This window comes from Muntiacus reevesi, chromosome 7, assembly GCF_963930625.1.
Source record: "Muntiacus reevesi chromosome 7, mMunRee1.1, whole genome shotgun sequence".
NCBI lineage: Eukaryota > Metazoa > Chordata > Mammalia > Artiodactyla > Cervidae > Muntiacus > Muntiacus reevesi.
The window spans coordinates 44,522,254-44,539,502 of record NC_089255.1 but is presented as its reverse complement, the minus strand read 5'-3'; the positions used below and the strand labels follow the sequence as shown (position 1 = coordinate 44,539,502).

At 46.1% G+C, this 17,249-nt stretch overlaps 1 protein-coding gene across 3 annotated transcripts in view; it reads right to left on the bottom strand.

Annotated features, from left to right (window-relative positions):
* LOC136171900 (death-associated protein kinase 2) overlaps positions 1-17,249 on the bottom strand; it is a 137,291-nt gene that overhangs the window by 112,703 nt on the left and 7,339 nt on the right. For all 3 annotated transcript variants that reach the window (XR_010663933.1, XM_065940957.1, XM_065940956.1), the window contains exon 2: positions 16,338-16,435. Coding sequence is in view for 2 of the 3 variants with exons in the window: in XM_065940957.1 (XP_065797029.1) it covers positions 16,338-16,414 (77 nt within the window). In the remaining variant the exon portion in view is untranslated. The remainder of the gene's footprint in view (positions 1-16,337; positions 16,436-17,249) is intronic.

The window sequence follows — 17,249 nt, the reverse complement described above, 5'->3', positions numbered from 1 at the left end:
AAATGACTACCCACTCCAGTATTCTGGCCTGGAAAATTCCATGGACTGTATAGTCCATGGGGTCGCAAAGAGTTGGACACGACTGAGCAACTTTCACTTTCACTTTTCACATAGCCAATTAACAATGCTGTGATAGTTTCAGGTGAATAGTAAAGGGACTCAGCCATCTATATAGACAAATCCATTCTTCCCCAAACCCCTCTTTCATCCAGGCTGCCATATAATATTGAGCAGAGTTCCCTGTTCTATACAGTAGGTCCTTGTTTGTTATCCTTTTTGGGTATGGCAGCACATACATGACCTTCCCAAACTCCCTAACTATCCCTTCCCCTCCAGACACCATAAGTTCGTTTTCTAGTCTGTGAGTCTTTTTCTGTTTTGTAAGTAAGTTGAAACAAGTGATCTTGGATCCAGGTGTACGGTCTACACAAATTGGGACACTTCAAGAAATATGGATTGACAGAGCCCCACCGCAGACCTTCTAGATCTGAATCCCTGGCATGTACACATGTGTGCTTATTTTAAACCTCCTCTGTGATTCAGACGTACTGCCCAAGATGACAATGATGGTGCTACATACTTCAGTCATAATCTCATTCAATCCTCTAGAGTCAGGAGAGATCGAAGTTCAAATTCTGGACTGATAAGGCAGGTGGTAAGTTCTCTACTTGAGAGATGAGAAAACCAAGGCTCAGAGAGGTAACGCCACTTGCCCAAGGTCACACAGGCAGTGAACAGTAAAACTGGGACTTGTACCCAGGTTTAACTTCTGAGTCTGAGAGACAATTTTTTTTTTAAATTTTCTTTGGGGGTTGGGGGTGGTGGAAGGGCATTCTACTGCATGGCATGTGGGATCATAGTTCCTCAACCAGGGATCAAAACCACACCCCCTGCATTGGAAGACAGAGTCTTAATCACTGACTTCCAAGGAAGTCCCCTAAGAAACAAATTTTTGACTGTGCATTGGGAGGGGGTGGTTCAACTGCCCTGGAGATGATCCAACCACAGGCCCTCCTGGAAGGTAACAGCACAGACAACCAGGGGCATTGGGGTTGGAGGGGAGGGTGGAGCCAAACCGGCTTGGCCAGGGCCTCAGCATGCTTCCTGACCAGCAGGGAGCTGAAATCTCAGAGACATGTGTGGACCCAGGAAGGCTCTTACGTCAGGGCTCAGCTGAGACATCAGAAAGAATTTCATAATCGCAAACTCTGGAAACACTGCTGACTTAGCTGAGTCCAAAGGTGTGTTCTACAATCTCTTTACAAAATCTTTTCAAGATTGCTACCTAGACCTGTGTTTACAAGGCCCTGTGCACACACAGCCTTACCTCCACTCCAGCTGGCCTCCCTGCTCTCAAGAGGAGGGGCTGGGTCTTTGTGCCTCTGTTTCCTTTTCTGTAAAATGGGGACAGTGACCTGCCCACCTGACCACCTACCCCAACGTGGAGGCTCATGATCAAATGATGTAACAGAGGAGAAGCTGCCTGACCCAGCTCCTCCCTATGAGCTCCTCAAAACAAGACCACTGGGCTTCTAGCATCATCCTGCCCATATCTGCAACCATTTGCTGCATACTTCCCGCGTGTCAGGATATGCCCCTTATATCTGTGCCAGGGAACAGGAAAAGTGTCATTTCGAAAGCTGCTCAGAACTGTTATCCATAATAAGGAAGACAAAAGACTCCATCATGGGGAGGGATTTGGTCAGAGATGGCTTTTTGTATGGGAAGAACTTTAAAGGGTCTTTGATTCTAGGAAAGAGATGCCCAAGGCCCTTTCAGGAAGAGGCTGTAACAAGAATCTAAACTTCCTACATCTGAAAGAATAGGGGGTCTCTTTTAAGGGGTAAGTATAAAGGACAGTAGCAGATGTGGGGTTGAGGTCCTGGAAGACCCCAGCACCGTGGCAGAGGTCAGGAGTCAGAGGAGCAGAGGTGACTGTTACCCTTCCTTTAAGGTGTTTCCTTCTCTGTGCAGAAATGCCTCTCACTACCCCCACACCTTCCATGAAACTCGGTTTACCTGGCAACCAGCCTCAGGGACAAGGCAGGCCCTTGGAAACCGACCTGAGTCCATGCCTGAGAGGGTCACAGAGAAAGTGCTGGTTTGTCTTGAAGGAGGAAGGGGTCTGTGAGTCCAAGGTCCTGAGGCATCAAGGAGGGTGTGAGCACTCCCTGGAGAGACCCAGAAATGCAGGGTCAGGAACAGGATTTCCTGTTGCCCTGGAATGGAATGCTCATTATTCTTATTTGGACAGTAAAAGAGAGGATCCCTGGAGGCTGGAAAACAGCCCCGTGAAACAGGGACCATCTCAGGACAAAGAACGGAGCCCAGCAGAGTGAAGCTGCCCGAGGTCCAGCGGGCCACAGCAGCAGAGCCAGGCTCACACCTGGGCCCAGGGCTAGGGGTCGTCAGCCTCCCGCTCCAAGCCTGTCCTCTTCCTGGGGCCCTCCGCTGCCTCTCAGCCACACTTCTTGCCCCTGCCCTGTCTCCTCCAAAAGACCAGTAGGAGTGACTTCCCTGGTGGTCCAGTGGCTAAGACTCCATGCTCCCAATGCACAGGGCCTGGGTTCGATCCCTGCTCAGAAAATTAGATCCCACAGGCTGCATGCCACAACTAAGAACCTAGGGCAGCCAAATAAATAAAAATAAATAAACAAGTAACGGGTAGGAGCAATTCCTCCTAGAACCAGACTGCATAACCTCAGCAGCCAAGTTCTCCTCTTTAGCTGGCGGGCCCTGTGCCCAGGCTGAAAAATGAGCCTCACCTCGGGGAGAGGAGGATAATTCATCACCCTCTGGGCCCTGTGGCCAGGCCACCAGGGGCCAGCACCTCAGGATTCAAGAATACGGTTTTGAGGCTTAGATGCTGGCAGCAGGGGATGGGGTTGGGCGGGGAAGTAGGGCCAGCCATGGACATGGATGAAGCAGTGAGCACTGGGCTCTCAGCAGATTCCACTATAAACCAGCAAAAGCACTAAACAATAGTAGCCACCTCCTCCCCTGTTCTCTGGAGGGGACCCGAGGGTCTCAGGAAAAAAGAAAACCCTAGGCAACTTGGTGCCTCACAGAGAGCACTGAACCAGAAGTCAAAAGTCACGGGTTTGAATCCCAGATCTGATGCTTCCCTCGGCAGGTAAGTTAGGTTCTCCAAGTTTCAGTTTCCTCATCTGTAAAATGGGAGAAACACCTACCACTCTGTAGGGCTGCAAGAGGATTAAATTAGGTAATGTCCCATGAGCAGAGCAGGACCTGCTCCAGAGAGGATGCACAGTCCCCAGTACCCTGAGCTCTCTTCCCTTCTTCCACCCCAGCACTTCTTGCAGGACAGGACAGAACAGCACTCCTGGACGTGGACAGTGGTTCTGAAACCAGGATTCGGGGAGGCTCCCCTCAGGCTGTGAGACAGAGGGCAGGGAAGGAAGGCAGGTGGACCTCTGCTCACCTCTTCTTCCTCCTCTCCGGTAACTGCACCTTCACTTTGATGTGTTTCTATTCTGTCCTCCACCCCAGAAGAAACCACTTTTTAAAAGTTTTGCTGCTTAAAAAGTAAACGACACTGGAATAGGTCAGGAGCAGACATACTTTTCCCACAAGGGGCCTGACTATAAATATTTTGGGCATTGAGGGTCAAGAATGAAAATCAAGGATATTATGTAACAAAGGACAAAATGAAATTTCCATAAAATTTAAATTAATGAAGCTCAAAATATGGTAAGAATTGAGTTTATACTATTTTGTTTTGTTTTCTAAATAGGTCTTCCAATGAGAAGAATGAAAATTGGTGGGGGGGTGGGTAACATTCTATTTAATTGGGGCCCAGTGTTAGTATTCAGCCAACAAGTTTATTGGAACTGCTCATCTGTAAAACCCATTCTTAGCATCAGGGCCCCTCAAAATAGGTGGCAAACTGGATTTGACTGTAGGGCTGTCCTAGCCATTCACCCCCTGGACTACACAAGGTAGGAACCCTTCAGGGTACAGCTGGGCTCTAACGCCTGGCTGAAGACTGCTCTGGGGGCTGGAGGAATCTCCACAAGAGAGACTCCCAAGGCTGCTGCAACTTCTCCTTGGGAGGCCCTCACATGACCTCTCACCTGCACTACCAGAGCCCTGGGGCATTACTGACCTGATGGTTATCTGAGGCCCTAACTCCTACCACTGGCCTTGGCTCTTACCCCTCAACTTGATCTCCCCAGCAACAGAGAGTACAGGGAAACCAAACTCTCTCCTTTGCCCTCAAAACACACCTCTCCCCAAGCACTGCCTCTCCCAAAAGCATCTCTCAGAAAGCTTTCTTATAGAATCATTGCAGCCGACTTCTAAAAGTAGACAGGGACTTCCCTGGGGGTTCAGCAGCTAAGACTTCATGCTCCCAATGCAGGGGGCCCAGGTTCGATCCCTGCTCAGGGAACTTGATCCCACATGGTGCAACTAAAAGATTCCACATGCTGCAACTAAGACCTGGTGCAGCTAGTTAGCTAGCTAGCTAAATAAGTAAGTAAACAAATAAATAAATGTGGAGACAAAGAAGAGAAACCCTTTGCTGGAGTTCTAGAGCCCCCCCAAAGACCTGGAATCCCCTCTACTTCTGGGGGAAGGAAGAGAACACCATTGGATTCCAGGGGAGAATTCTGTCTCTAGCCCTGATGGGGCCTATTTTCGTCACTTTTAAAATAGGAATGATTACATTTGCCTTGCCCACCTTGTGTTGCTATCAGAACATTAAATTATCTATGAAAATGAAATAGAAACACCATGAAAGCAGTTAAAGTAGCAAAGAGAACAAGATCTGGCATGAAGGGAAAAGCACAGAAGACTTCAACCACTTTAAATTCCTCCACAGTGAAAACATTAAGTATCTTCACAAAACCCTTAAGCTACCAAAAATATCCCGAAACAATGAGAGTATTGGCAAAGCCAGAAGGAAATATGCTGGTGACCTAGTAAACAGGTTCAGTATTTCTAGTTTTCACTACTATCAATCAGCCACAACCTTTGACCTGGTATTCTACCCCTGGGAATGGGCTTGGCAGAAATAATGCAGAGAGGAAATTCAACAAATACATTCATAGAAACACTTATTTTTAGTTATGAGAAACAATAGGGTGAGTTAAGTAAATGGGGAATGTTTATATAGCAGATTAATATGAAGTTAGTGAAAATATGTGGACTGTATCTATTTGTTCTAAAGGGCTAGTATTCTTCACAATTATCTTGTCATAAAATGTCAAAGCAAAGCTGAGGAACTGTTCCAGATTAAAGGAGGCTACAGTGGTATGACAAGGAGATGCAATACATGATTGCCGCTGGATCTTATTCTACAGGGAGAAAAACTGCTCTAAATGGAAAAACTGACAAAATTGGAACAAGGATGATTGTTTAGAGAAAAACATTATATTGGAGTGAAATGTTCTGAACTTGAAAGCTGTAATATGGTTACGAAAGAGAAGGCCCATATCCTTTGGAGATGCATAATGAAGATAAAAGATAAAGAGGTATAATGCCTGCATTCAATTCTCAAATGGCTCAGAAACAACAGGCGGGTAGGTAGACAGACAAAAAGAAAGAAGGGAAGAAGGAAAGGAGGCAGGAAGGAAGGAGAATGAGGGGAAAGGAATAGGATGAGGAGTAGAGAGTAGGCAGAGAAAGGAGAGGGCAAGAGAGGAGGTGACAAAATGTTAAAAACTGGTGTGTGGATAAAGGATATATGGGAGTTCTGTTATTCTGAAAATGTTTCTATCAAAGTTGAAATTATTTCAAAACAAAGAAATTTTTAGGCTATATGGACTCTGGATACGTGGAAAGGTATCCATAAATCAATGTGGAGTCAAAAAACAACACAACACAACATGTACATTCTGACGATAAATGAGCAGAAAGGAAAGCACATCCTGTAGATAACAGGTATATGACGGCTTCGGTTAACTCCACACAGAACCTCCCTCCAGCTCTTACAGCTTTCCCATGCAAACCAGCTCAATGAGCGCACTCCCTCCATGTTCTGAGTGAAGCCCAAGCAATGCAGCCACTTTGTTTGAGTGGCTTTGTGCTTTGTTTGCCTGACAATGAGTGATAAAGGGACCTCCCTCTCTCCTCCAGGGCCCCTGTCATCCAGGGTCCCTGCAGTTGCCTATCCTCCTGGCAGCCGCAGCCCTTCAACCCTCTTCATGTGTCTTCCTGCCCAAGCCTGGACCTGCTGCCTCTCAGTACTTGGCAGAGCCCTGACCTTGAGGTGGGTACGCGTCATCTCCAGAATGAGGCCATGCAGAGCCGCCCCACTTAGGGTGACGGCTTCCTCCACTGAACACTTGGCACAAGGTTGGGGTCCCTCTTGGGTTCCCTGTTGGGGAACAGCTCATAGTCTGTTCCAACTTTTCATTTTGCTTTTTAATTTCTTTTTTAATATGTATTTATTTGGCTGCACCAGGTCTTAGTTATGGCATGTGGAATCTTTGGGCTTCCAGGGTGGCTCAGCTGTAAAGAACCTGCCTGCAATGCAGGAGATGCAGGTTCAATCCCTGGGCTGGGAAGATCCCCTTGAGGAGAAGATGGCAACCCACTCTAGTATTCTTGCCTGGAGAATCCCATGGACAGAGGAGCCTGGTGGGCCACTGTCCATAGGGTCACACAGAGTCAGGCATGACTGAAGTGACCGAGCACACATGCACGCCCATGGGATCTTTAGTTGCAGCATGTGGAATCTTTCAGTTGCAGCACATGGGATCTAGTTCCCTGACAAGGGATCGAATCTGAGCCCCCTGCATTGGGAATGTGGAGTGTTAGCCACTGGACCACCAGGTAACTCCCATTTCATCAGTTTTTCGCTGTGCCCCCTAATCTCTTATGGGGCATGGACTGAGCCCTAAGTCTCCACTACCCATCACAGTGCCAGCACATAACGGGTATCTGGAGAGAATCTTTGGACTATGACAATGACCTATAGTACAGATGTGCACATACTCATCCACACACACTCACTCATCTTTTGGAAACCACTGGCTTGGTATGGCCTAAAAGACTTCCTTGCCACTAACCAAGCTGAGAGTTTCCTGGGCCCAGCACAGCACGCTCAGTGTGAGCAGTAAGAAAGTTTTTTGGCATGAGTGACCAGTTGCCACTGTAAAAGTTCTCTGAGCCTCAGTTTTCACATCTGTAAAGTGGGAGTGTGATCCAGTTCATATTGTTCTGGAGGATGAGAAGTACTTGGCACAGAAACTGACATGAGGGCATTAGACTCTTAACTTAGGTTGGTCTCTTTCACTTTCCTAGCAGAAGGAAATCTAAGCATGTGTGTGATCAGAGGCACCAGAACCCTATGCCAGGATTTTAGACAGGGCTCTGGCCAGAGAAATTTCTGGCTTTTGTTTCTGACTTTCTCTGAGATTTGCTGTGCTGCATGAAGTGGAATTTGCCACTTGGCTTCTCCTTGATAAAGTAGCTCGTCTGTATTTCTTGAGCCAATTACCTAACATTTTGGAGGCTGAACTTCTTCATCCGTCAAATGGGAATAGGAACTACCTTACAAGGTGCTATGAGGGTTAAAAACAACATGTATCCACTACTATATATAACATAGATAAACAACAAGGTCCTATTGCATAGCACAGAGAGCTAGATTCAATACCTTATAATAACCTACAGTGGAAGGAACCTGAAAAAGAATATGTTTATCGCAAAGAGTCAGACAAGACCGCACGACTAAGCGCACCACGGCATACATACTTCATGCTGTAGCACAGTACTTTCTGATCCTTTGAATCTGACTTTTACAGGTATAAGTAGAATCAAACAGTATTTGAGACACCATCTGATCTTGACCTTGAGGAAAAGTTTAATTTTTCCTCCAAGAGTGAGGGAAGACCGAGAGCAGAGAGACGTCACAGAAGATGTGGGACCTTCTGGCCTCCGCACGGTACTGTTGGGGCGCTCAGAATAGGAGAGCAGGTTGGCCTGGCCTTTGGAGCTGACAGCTCAGTACAAACACGTGACAGATAGGCCTAATCTCCTCTCTGGGACCCCGGGGGCCTGCGCTGCTCCGGCTCCCCTTGGTCTCCGCAACCCACCCCCAGGAGCTTAGCACTTGGGGGAATGTTAACTCTGGGCCTCAAGCAGACACAAGAGAGGAGAGGATGTGTGGGTATGAGAAATAGCCAGGGACAGATCAGAAGGTAAGACCCAGAAATAAAAATAGTTACTGGTTAAGGCTGCTAATTTTGTATAGGCTTAAACCAGTCTCTTTAAATGTTTTATTGTTTTTAAAAAAAGCTTTCACCCAAAATAAATCTCATAGATTTATATACACTGTTATAAAAACATACTCAATGTATTTCATTGAGAAAAGCAAGTTGTAGATTGTTCTGGTCGTATGACCCCATCCGGGTCAATATACACTTGCCTTACTTAAAGTTCAGAAAGACAACAGAGGACAATAACCATCAAAGTCTACCTGCAGATGTGAGACGTGGAGGGAGGGCAGATGGAGGTTTACTCTAACTTTTCACAACTTTATGACATACGCCATGCATCACTTCTACAATAAATTTTTTAAATTTGAAAAGATACAATAGGGACTTCCCCAGGGGTCCAACGGTTAATTTAAGACTTCACCTTTCAATGAGTGGGGTGAAGTTTCGATCCCTGGTCAGGGAACTAAGATCCCACAGGCGTTGTGGCCAAAAAAACCAAAACATAAAAAAGAAGCAGCATTGTAACAAATTCAATAAGGATTTTTAAAAACAGTACACATCAAGAAAAAAAAGTCTTTTGTAAAAAAAAGAGAGGAAATAATAAAAGCCCCTTTGCCTCCAAGTTCATCTTGGAAACCCTTTTCCCAAAGACAGAGACAGGTAAATCCAAATACCTAATTTTTTTTTTTTTTTATAGTTTTATAGCTAGATTGCGCTTGAGAACCCAGCCTGGGTATACCTGAGCTCTATGTATTTCCTGGAGGTTTTTCTTTCTCTCCTAAAAGAAGATGCCCTAGCTAAGATGCATGTAAGGTGGGTGATCTTAACCATAGAGGATCTCATCAGGAGACTCAAGTCCAGCAGGCAGCTATCCCAGGGAATTCCTCAGCCTATTTACAAAGGATGAGGCTTCGGAAGAGTGGCTCCTTACATAGCCAAAGGCTCCTGTCCCTATAAAAGGGGACCCTGCCGGCTAAATGCCTGGCAGCATGCCTGGCACACATGAGCCTCCTGTATATATCATGGCTCTGGCCCCTCTCTTCACCAGGGGAGCCAGGGAGGGGATGATGGGATGAGTGGGGTACTGGGGAGGTAGGCGCCCTGAGAGAGGTGAGGGCTGTAGATAAAAGTTGAATTTATTTACATATACAGACGTTTTCCTCTGTTTTATTTAAACTAGCACAGTGGAATTGAAAATCTTCTTTCACTTCCTGCATTTCTGGCTCTGTGACTTTGGACAAATCACCTCCCCTCTCTGGGTCTCACTTTCCTTGTTTATAAAATGGAGATCTGGATTACATTCTTATTGAGGTTCAGTTCAACAGTAACATTTTATGATTTTATGTTCATGCAATAATACTGGGTTGGCCAAAAAAGCTCATATGGTTTTTTCTGTAACATCTTATGAAGAACCCAAAAGAACTTTTTGGCCAACTCAATGCAATAAAGCAAGAAAAGTAATATGAACATAGGAAAGAAGAAACCATTGATCGTTTTATGCCACTTACTTTAAATTATCTTGTACCCTTAGAAACACAGTAGTCATCACTGGCCCTGTCCACCAGCGCCCTTTCCCAGGGAACATTAATCCTTCCCAAATACCTTCCCTTCTGACTTTGCTACCTGTCCCCAAGGTCAAACAAAAAAGACCATCCTACCAAATAATGCCCCCCGTTCCCAAAAGCATTCAAATTAAAGAAAAAATAAGTTTGTGTTTTGTGGGTCCTTATAGTGTGGTGGCCAGAGCTGTAGAGGAGTCAGATCACCAGTTTCCAACCTCGTCTATTGTCAGGGAATGTTTAACAGGAGGATTTCTGTGTGCTGTTTTCTCTCTCGCTTGAGCCCTCTGTTCCTTATTAGTCCCTTCAGGGGTGAGAGGAGCAGGCAAGCCGCTCACAGGACTGAGATCTTAGAGATAGGATGCTTGCATAGGATTTCCTTCATTAGCTTTTCCATTTCGTGATAGGGATTATTTATGACCCTCTTCTGATATTCTGGAGAAGGAAATGGCAACCCACTCCAGTACTCTTGCCTGGAAAATCCCATGGACGGAGGAGCCTGTTGGTCTACAGTCCATGGGGTCACAAAGAGTCGGACTCGACTGAATCTCTTCACTTCACTTCACTTTGATATGGATCGCCTTTTGGCCTTATGGCCTCTATTGCTCCTTGTTTCCTTGGTAACTTGTGAAGTCTGGTCTCTTGATGTTTATCTGAAGAGGCTACTTTGTATTATGGTATATTTACTCTTACAGAATTCAAAAAGGCACCCTTGCTCCACCTGAGACTTGGGTCCCTGTGTCCTTCTCTCTCTCTCTGTCTCTCTATTTCTGGCTGATTCCCTGGAGCGCGAAGCCTGGCTGTGTAACCCAGGGACTATTAGCCTCTTTCGTTCTTTCACTTTCTTATTGTCTACTCCGGACCACCAGGTTCTGGTCCACTAAAGGACCCTAACAGTCTTTCACCCGTTCACCATGTGACCTTGGACAAGCCACTTCCCCTCTCTAGTCTTAGCCTCATCTATCTGATGAGGAGTTAGATGGGTTTCTTTTCATGAGCCCCGCTCTACCCTACAGTGGCTACCCAAGCTGGGAGAGACTGGAAACTGCAGGCCAGCATTTCTCCAACTGCTCCCAGAAAGAGCCAGCCACCTCCAGCATCCCCAGTAGGCTGGTGCCAGAATGTGAGCTGGAAAATCAAGTGAGGTGTGCAGGGCCAGACAGGCCCCAGCCATGCCCAGGACTCTCAGGCCAGATCCAGATCCAAAGCTGGATTCTTCAGCTTTTCTCACAGATGTTCTCTTCTTTCTAAGATAAGGGCACACCGCTGCCTAGTCTTAGGAACTTTGCCAGGATAGGAGTGGGGTAAGGGGAACCGAGCTTCTGATCTGGACAAGCCAAACTTGCCAGAATCCCAGTTCCTTTTCCTCAGAAGGGAACAGAATTGGTCTCAGTGGCTGTGGGAAGCAGAAACACAATGACCTGGGGATGAGTCAAACAACAACAGCAATAGTCATCCTTCTTATTTGCCCAGCAGTTTATGTCTTTATCACAGTGAATCCTCACCTGCATGTGTGAAGTAGGTGATACAGATACTTTCACCCCAGGTTACAGATGAGGGGGACTGAGTTCCAGATAGGGTACCAGAGAGCTATGGGTTTCATGGCTGATATACACTCAGACTAACCTTCCAGAGGCATCAGAAACATGCACTTCAGGGGCCAGACAAGGGCAGGGAGTGCAGTTAAAGATTCCTTGTTAAAACATGGCTTCAGTTCAGATACATATACATATGGGAAAATGTACGTATACAAGTATGGCCTAACTATATGCATGAAATGAACACATCAGTGAAACAGGAACCTGGATCAAGAAACACAACAATAGCCTCCCCACAGAAGTCCCTCTCACGTCCCCTTTCAGCCACTAGTCCCTCAAGAATAACCACTATTCTGATTTCTAGCACCAGGGATTCATTCTGCCTGTGTTGAACTTGACACCAATGGGATGATATAGTATGACTCTTCTGGGTCTGCCTTCCTTCATTCAACATGATGATTGTGAGCTCCACCTGTCATTACAGGTTAAAAATGAAAAGTAACTCTCACTCATTTTCATTTTCGCATAGTAAGGACTTAATGAGGAGCTAACCCTGAATATTCACTGGAAGGACTGATGCTGAAGCTGAAGCTCCAGATTTTGGTCATCTGATGCAAATGGACGACTCATTGGAAAAGTCCCTGATGCTGGGAAAGATTGAGGGCAGAGGGAGATGGAGGGCATCAGAAGATGAGATGGCTGGATGGCATCACTGATTCAATGGACATGAACTTGGGCAAACTCCGGGAGATGGTGAAGGACAGGGAGGCCTGACATGCTACAGTCCATGAGTTGCAGACAGTCAGACACAACTGAGCAACTGAACTACAAAAATCAGTGAAACAGCCTTGAGTCTAGGCAAGAGCACAGAGCTGAAGAAGGTTTACACACTGCTCCTCCCAAATGTAAGAACAACCCCTACTGCTATTCCTTCTGGGAGACCCCCACTGTCCTCTCACGGGGTCCAGAGGTGGGAGATGGGGTCTTGACACCCAAACTTAAAGGCAGTTTAAGTTCAAAGGAAGAAGCCCTACTAGGTGTTCATTCAACACCTAGTACCCAGCTCTGTGAGGAACCCTGCAGACTCAGCATCCCATTTCAACCCTATAATCATGAGGTAGCTATTGTTACTATTTCTATCTTATGGGTAAAAAAAACAAAACCCAAAAACTCAGGGTCAGAGAGGTCAAGGAAGTTGTTCTAAGGTTGCACAGCTAGGAAGCACACAGACCTCCCTCAAACTGTCCATGTTGGCAGGAAGCTTGCAGACTGGCCTCTAATTGCATATCCAACCTCAGCTAGCACTGCCGGTCCCCAGCTCATGTTCCATGGCCACATAGGCCTCCGGCCAGAAACTCAGGACCCAGGCTCTCCCCACCTCAGGGCCTGTGTCCAGGCTGTTTTCCTGCTGGCACACTTATCCTCTGCCACTTCCTCAGAGCAGCCTCCTCTGACCACCCAGTCCCAACTATGCTCCCCATTCTCAGTGTGGCCCACTCTGTCCTTTCACAGCCCACCATGCACTCTGGAGCCATGTGTCCTTTTGCAACCCCTCCATCATGTGTTCAGTGTCTTCCTCCACCAACAGAACATAAGCCACTGGGGGCAGGAATGGCTATTTTGTCACTGATTCAGACAATGCCTGGCACACAGTGAGCCCATGAAGAAGAGAGGAAGAAAGACAGATAGGGCTACCCCTCTAAGGCAGCTCTAGTTCCAGCCTGTTTACGGCCCCAGGCAACATTCTTCCTCTCTCTGAGCCTCGTTTCCTCAACCGTCAGATGAGGGACTTGGAAGAAAGACCTCTACAGGCCTTCCATCTCACCTGACCTCTAGACCACAAATCCTAGGACAGCAAGCCATGAAAAATGCCTTAGGCCTCTGCTGTCTTTCACGTGCCCTGTGTCCAGCTAGCGTCTAAGGAAAGTTTCAGGTTGTGTGTGGGGTAGGGGGCAGTGTTCCTTCAAGGCTCCTCAGGCTGTGAGGTACATGTGGCCTTCACACCCTGTTGTAGGTAGCCCAGAAACATGAGGTCTCTTCCAGTTCTAATATCTCTGATGTACAGAGTCGGGGAGAGACAGAACTAAGAAGGAATGATAGATGAATTCCACAGGAAACTGCTGCTACTTCCTTCTTCAGAGCCCAATACCAACAACCCATCCTGACTTCTCAGTTCTCAGCCCACCCGAGATAATCCCAGTCAACACTGCCCTTGATGTGCCCACAGCCACGGCCAGGCTGGAGCTCCAGGGACAAAGACTCCCTGTGTCATGCTCATCTCTGTACCTGGAGCACTTAGCACAGACACCCACACACAGGATGTGGCCACCACAAGGCCATCGAATCAAAAGCCACTGTAGAGGACTCCCCTAGTGGTCCAGTGGTTTAAGTCTTTGAGCTTCCAATGTAGGGGGGTGAAAAGTTATGACAAACCTAGACAGCTTGATATGCAGAGACATCACAATAAAAGGTCTGCATACTAAAAAGCAGAGGCATCACTTTGCCAATAAAGGTCTGTATAGTCATAGCTTTCCAGTAGTCATGTATGGATATGAGAGTTGGACCATAAAGAAGGCTGAGTACTGAAGAACAGATGCTTTCAAATAGTGGTGTTGGAGAAGATTCTTGAGAGTTGCTTGGACTGCAAGCAGATCAAACCAGTGAATCCTAAAGGAGATCAATTCTGAATACTCATTGGAAGGACTGATGCCGAAGCTGAAGCTCCAATACTTGGGCCACCTGATGTCAAGAGCCAACTGACTGGAAAAGACACTGATTCTGGGAAAGATTGAAGATAGGAGGAGAAGAAACAGAGGATGAGATGGTTGGATGGCACCACTGACTCAATGGACAAGAATTTGAACAACTCGGGGAGATGGTGAAGGACAGGGAAGCCTGGTGTGCTGCAGTCCATAGGGTTACAAATAGCTGGACACGACTGGGCGACTGAACAACAAGGTGACTTCCCTCGTGGTCCAGTGGTTAAGTCTTTCAGTTTCCAACGTAGGGGGTGAGGGTTCAATCCCTGGTCAGGGAACTAAGATCCTACATGCCTTGTGGCATGCCCAAAAGTTTTGAAAATTAAATTTAAGAAGACACTGGAAGGGCCTTCCAGGGTCTGTTGCTGAGGGGTCACTTTCTCCCTGACATCACAAGTCAGGAGAAGCACCCAAGTCAAAGAGAACCTCGCTTCCCACTCAGAGGCAGAGTCCAGGTGACCGCCCTTCAGCCTCTCCCCAGCCCTTCTCAGGTTCTGGACTGCCAGGGGCAGTGGTTCAGACAGAATGCTGAGGAATCTCCCCTTCGGGGGTCTCTGTAGACACTTGTTCCCTGACCTAGGCAGTCAGCCAGGACAAGCACTTCCTGAACTTGAAGTGCACTTTCTTTTTCCTTTTTTGGCCACGCCGCGTGTCTTGCAGGGTCTTAGTTCTTCGTTCCCCTACCAGGAGCTGAATCGAGGCCTGACAGTGAAAGTGCCAAGTCCTAACCACTGGACCACCAGGGAACTCCCGTAACTGCACTTTCTATTCTTCCCTGACTAAGGCTTCTCTGGTTTTGAAGCTTTTTGTAGTTTTTCTTCAAAAATAAAAGTACCCAGTGACCCAGTTTCTAGTTATCCATCTTAAGGAAACAATCAAAAACAGGATCAGAAATTTCTGCTAAGAGATGTCCACTGCAACTTTAGTAATGAAAATTTTAAAAAATGGAAACTGCCTATTTTTTAAAGTAGGGGAAAAGGCTGAATAATTGAGGCATGCATGTACAAGGGAATGTAAAATTGCATTAGGATATTTAATGACATGAGCAAACCTGTATAAGACATTAAGGTGTAATATTCAAAGCTGTAGTGGACTTTCCCGGTGGTCCAGGGGTTAAGACTCTGTGCTTCCACTGCAGGGGGTGTGGGTTTGATCCCTGGCTGGGGAACTAAGATCTCAAAGGCCACACGGTATGGCCACAATTTTTTTTAAAACTGCGGTAAAACACTAACATAAATTCAATGTGATCCTAATGCTTAAAATAAAAAGAAGTAAATATATACATATATTTGCAAAAAATAAAGAAAGAAAGATAAAAGGAAGTAAAACAATGAGTCCTGACACAAGAGCTCTTTAAAGGGAAAGGCTCTTGTTCACACCACGGATACAGTGAAGGCCCTGGACCCCCAGGTTTTTACTCTGCTGGGTGTGTGGAGGGATGGGGCTGGGTATACTGTGAGCACATGTGAGTGTGCAAGAACCATGTGCATCAGAGAACATGACGGGTGTGCAGGTACAGACTGGACTGGACAGACCTTGGTCATACCCCTTGCTGGCTGAGCAACTTAGAGCAACTTTCTTAAACTCTTTAGAACACAGTTTCCTCATGAAAAACAAGAGTAAAAATTATTCCCATTTCATGAATTGTTAAGAGACCCAAACTCCAGGACTGGTATTCTATAATCATTAAAACACCACCCAGATACTAGCTTTGTTATAAATGAGAGCCTAGGAAAGAGCTTCAGAAAATCTTCATTTCTCTCCAGACAGTAACTACTGTCAGATCTGAGCTTATTCCTGTCCGATTTGTGGGTTTAGCAAACCTGAAAATGCCCCCAATAACTCAGATCCGATGGAGCTTCACGACCAGGCTTGCATGGCTTGTCACTCGATGCAAAGCTTTTTTCAGGAAGATGATTTCACCTTCGATTCAGGCTCTGAGTTTACAGAACAAAACCCAGAGAGCCGTGGAGAATCCCAAGTGGGTTTCAGAAAAGAACCAACGGGTCAGATCTCAGGCCAGAGCCTGGGGAGGGCTTTAGGAGCAAAGCAACACATAAAACAAGAGTCATTTAGATTGGCCATAACTGTCAGTCGGGTTATACTGAAAACATGGAACTCAACAATTCTAGTCCCTTCTGCTGCAAGTCTTTATTTCCAGAGAGAAGATTACTTGCAGAGGTGCCCAGGACAATGACTCACCCTCTGGATCGTTTATAAAGATTTCCACAAGCCCTGTGACAAGCCTGTGACCTATAAGATCTACCGATCAGTACAACTCTCACAGCCACTTACCTCCCCAGCTCCTCGCCGATGTCATAAAAGTCCTCCACCTTCTGCTGCTTGAACGTCTCCATGTTTGGGCTCTTCATCGAGGCCTGGAGTGTACAGCCCTGAAACAGGAGAAATCCGGAGGTTAGGACAGATGTGTCCATTGGTACCAGTCTGACTCTAGGCCCCAACGTAAATGGCTAAAAATCAAAGGGTAACTCACAGCCCTCATTCCTCAAGAACAGGCTTGATCAAGCCTTTCCTCAGGACCTGTAATCAATGATGTACGGTTCTTACTTGATTTATATTAATTCAAGTTTGTTAAGGAGACAGATCTGCTCTGAACATGTTCAGAGAAAACAGAGCCATGGGCAAATTGGGCAATTTGTTCTCACGAAATTCAGATCTACTAAGAAAAGAGGCATCTGTGATGCAGGAAAAAAAGAGCCCAGTTTTGAGTCAGAATAAGTTCAACTTCTTGAAAGAGGAAAACAAATGTTGTTACCAAAAAAAAAAAGGATAAATGTGCGCGAGGTGATAAACTTGTTAATTATCTAGACGAGGGGAATACTTTCACTATATATAAGTGTATCAGATCACCATGATGTACATTTTAAATATCTTAGAATGTGAAATGTCAATTATAATTCAATAAAGCTAAAAAAATAATTTAAAAAAAGTTTCAGGTTCAAGTCCCACTTTTGCCTAAGTCATTTAAACTGCACAGTCTTAACTTCCTCATCTGTAAAAGGGGTTAATACTGTAAAAACCGCTGCAAATCAGGATATTATTTTATAAACTACAAATTGCAGTAGAAAGGTAAGGGATTATCATGACCTCAACTCCCTCAGGGGCTGTGCCACCCAATTTCAAGTCTGAACTGATTTGTAGTTCACTCATCGCCCTAAGGGAAAGATTGGGGAGGAGGTGTGACAA